The sequence below is a fragment of the Pundamilia nyererei genome, unplaced genomic scaffold, assembly GCF_000239375.1.
Source record: "Pundamilia nyererei isolate P.nyererei 1_Seehausen unplaced genomic scaffold, PunNye1.0 scaffold00035, whole genome shotgun sequence".
Taxonomy (NCBI): domain Eukaryota; kingdom Metazoa; phylum Chordata; class Actinopteri; order Cichliformes; family Cichlidae; genus Pundamilia; species Pundamilia nyererei.
The window spans coordinates 4,416,849-4,418,640 of NW_005187436.1; the positions used below are offsets into that span (position 1 = coordinate 4,416,849).

The window sequence follows — 1,792 nt, forward strand, 5'->3', positions numbered from 1 at the left end:
GATGGGGGTGCTGGGCTCCACTGCTGGCTGTTTGGATCACAACTGATGGATGAAGCTCCCAGCAGCTTGTAGCCAGAGTGACACTGATACAGGATCACCGAGTTACAGAGGAGATAGTAGCCAAATTGAATCCTGGGTATTGGACCGCAGCGGGGATCTGTGAGAAAGTCAGTGAAAAAATAAGGCCATCCCAGCTTCATACTCGACACAACTTGTTTTCCACAGCCTCACCCGAGTCCTGCTCTTTCCAGGGGCTGATGTCAAGGTGAGGGATGAGGGGGCCAGAACAGGCCAACATGTCCTCCGAGGTCTCGGTGCGTGAGAACGGGTCGGCAGGGACATGTGTGACGTGGCTGTTGTCACAAATGATGCGGGATAAAGAGACTGAACGCAGATGTTTCCTCTGAGCGCGGGTGAACACTCCTTCCCTCTCCCACCAAAACCTTGAAAGACAAGCACATATTTTAGAATTTCACTTTTTGCATCATATTTTTAATAATTTAATTTTAGCTGTGGCCCACCTGTCACCGTCTCTCAGCGCTCTGAACTGTCTCGCGAGCAGGCATGACAGGAGCGGTCCGACTCGGCCTCCGGGCAGAGCTGGCTCAGAGATGGCACCCACCCACACGTCGATGTTGTGTGGTGTCCCGTATAAGAGTTGGAATTTGTGAGCCAAAGTGAAGTTACCCAGAATTTCAGCCAGGTCCAGTGTGTTGTCGGGAACAGAAAGGCCACAGAACCTTCGCCAGGAGCTGTATCCTGATGGAGGAGATGAGTCAGAAGACTGCAGGTTAAAGATGGAGTGAAGAAAGTGAGATAAGCATTAAATATATGGGGCTCATGTGAAAGTGAACATAGCAAAATACTGATTTTACCAAGTGCTTTACAATTAAAAAGGAAGGCAGATGTAATAGGAGGGAAATTAGAACCTTCAAACTTAAGTGTAGATATACAAAAATGAAATAAGGTGAGATTAGGTTGCATAGCTGGATTCTCTCAAGGTTTTTTTGTGCAGTGACTGTTGCATTAGCATCACGTGATAACGTGCATTAGGAACTAGTTGGTTTAGCTCTGTGAGAAGTCACTCCCTGAGGGAAATTTCAGAGGGCCAGTTTTAACTCTTAATTAACAAGCAATACAAATAACTATTAGAGGACTACAGGCCACCTGGCAGGGTTATTAACACATTCCTACATCTGGGACTGGTTCCTGAGTCAGCACACACTTTTCACGGCAGACTTTCAAGGAAACAAGTATAACTACTATTAATGATGCTGTGATGTTGTGCACGTTGACTTACATTACAATAACATCAACTGTGCTCTCATTTTTTTTGCAGCTAGAATATGAAAACACACAGTTTAATACAAGAATTAGTATACAGTATTCCCACGTCATATCGTGTTTTACCTTTCCAGACACGCTACATTTTCGATTTATCTGCAAATTTATATTACAGTTTCTGCGTGTTTTAATTTTTAAAATTGCAATTTATTTTTGCAGTAAAAATAAGCATTATCTAGCCTAAAAAATGAATAACAAAGTTATAATAGGGTTTATAAGAGCATGGGGAGGATTTTTATGGCTTAAAATATACAAAAGTAATATAATAAACATATGGTTTCTACTTTGCAGATTTCCCCAGAATGGAAGCCCTGTGATAATAGAGGGAATACTGTAGCTGCAGAAAAACTACAACCGCTGGTACATGGTTTTATGGTCTTAACGCTACTGTAATTTCTTTTAAAATATTAGACTAAAAGAGGTAAATGCGGGTGTTGGGAACTATGGA

The 1,792-nt window shown here is 42.5% G+C and overlaps 1 protein-coding gene across 1 annotated transcript in view; it reads right to left on the reverse strand.

Annotated features, from left to right (window-relative positions):
- Positions 1–2: 2 nt before the first annotated feature.
- The window catches only part of epx (eosinophil peroxidase), a gene marked incomplete at its 3' end in the record, with an annotated part of 7,334 nt that continues 5,544 nt past the window's right edge, over positions 3–1,792 (reverse strand). Inside the window, exons 12-14 of the mRNA XM_005730165.1 lie at positions 522–759; positions 232–443; positions 3–157 (exon numbers count right to left, since the gene is read on the reverse strand). Of these exons, the coding sequence (XP_005730222.1) occupies positions 3–157; positions 232–443; positions 522–759 (605 nt within the window). The remainder of the gene's footprint in view (positions 158–231; positions 444–521; positions 760–1,792) is intronic.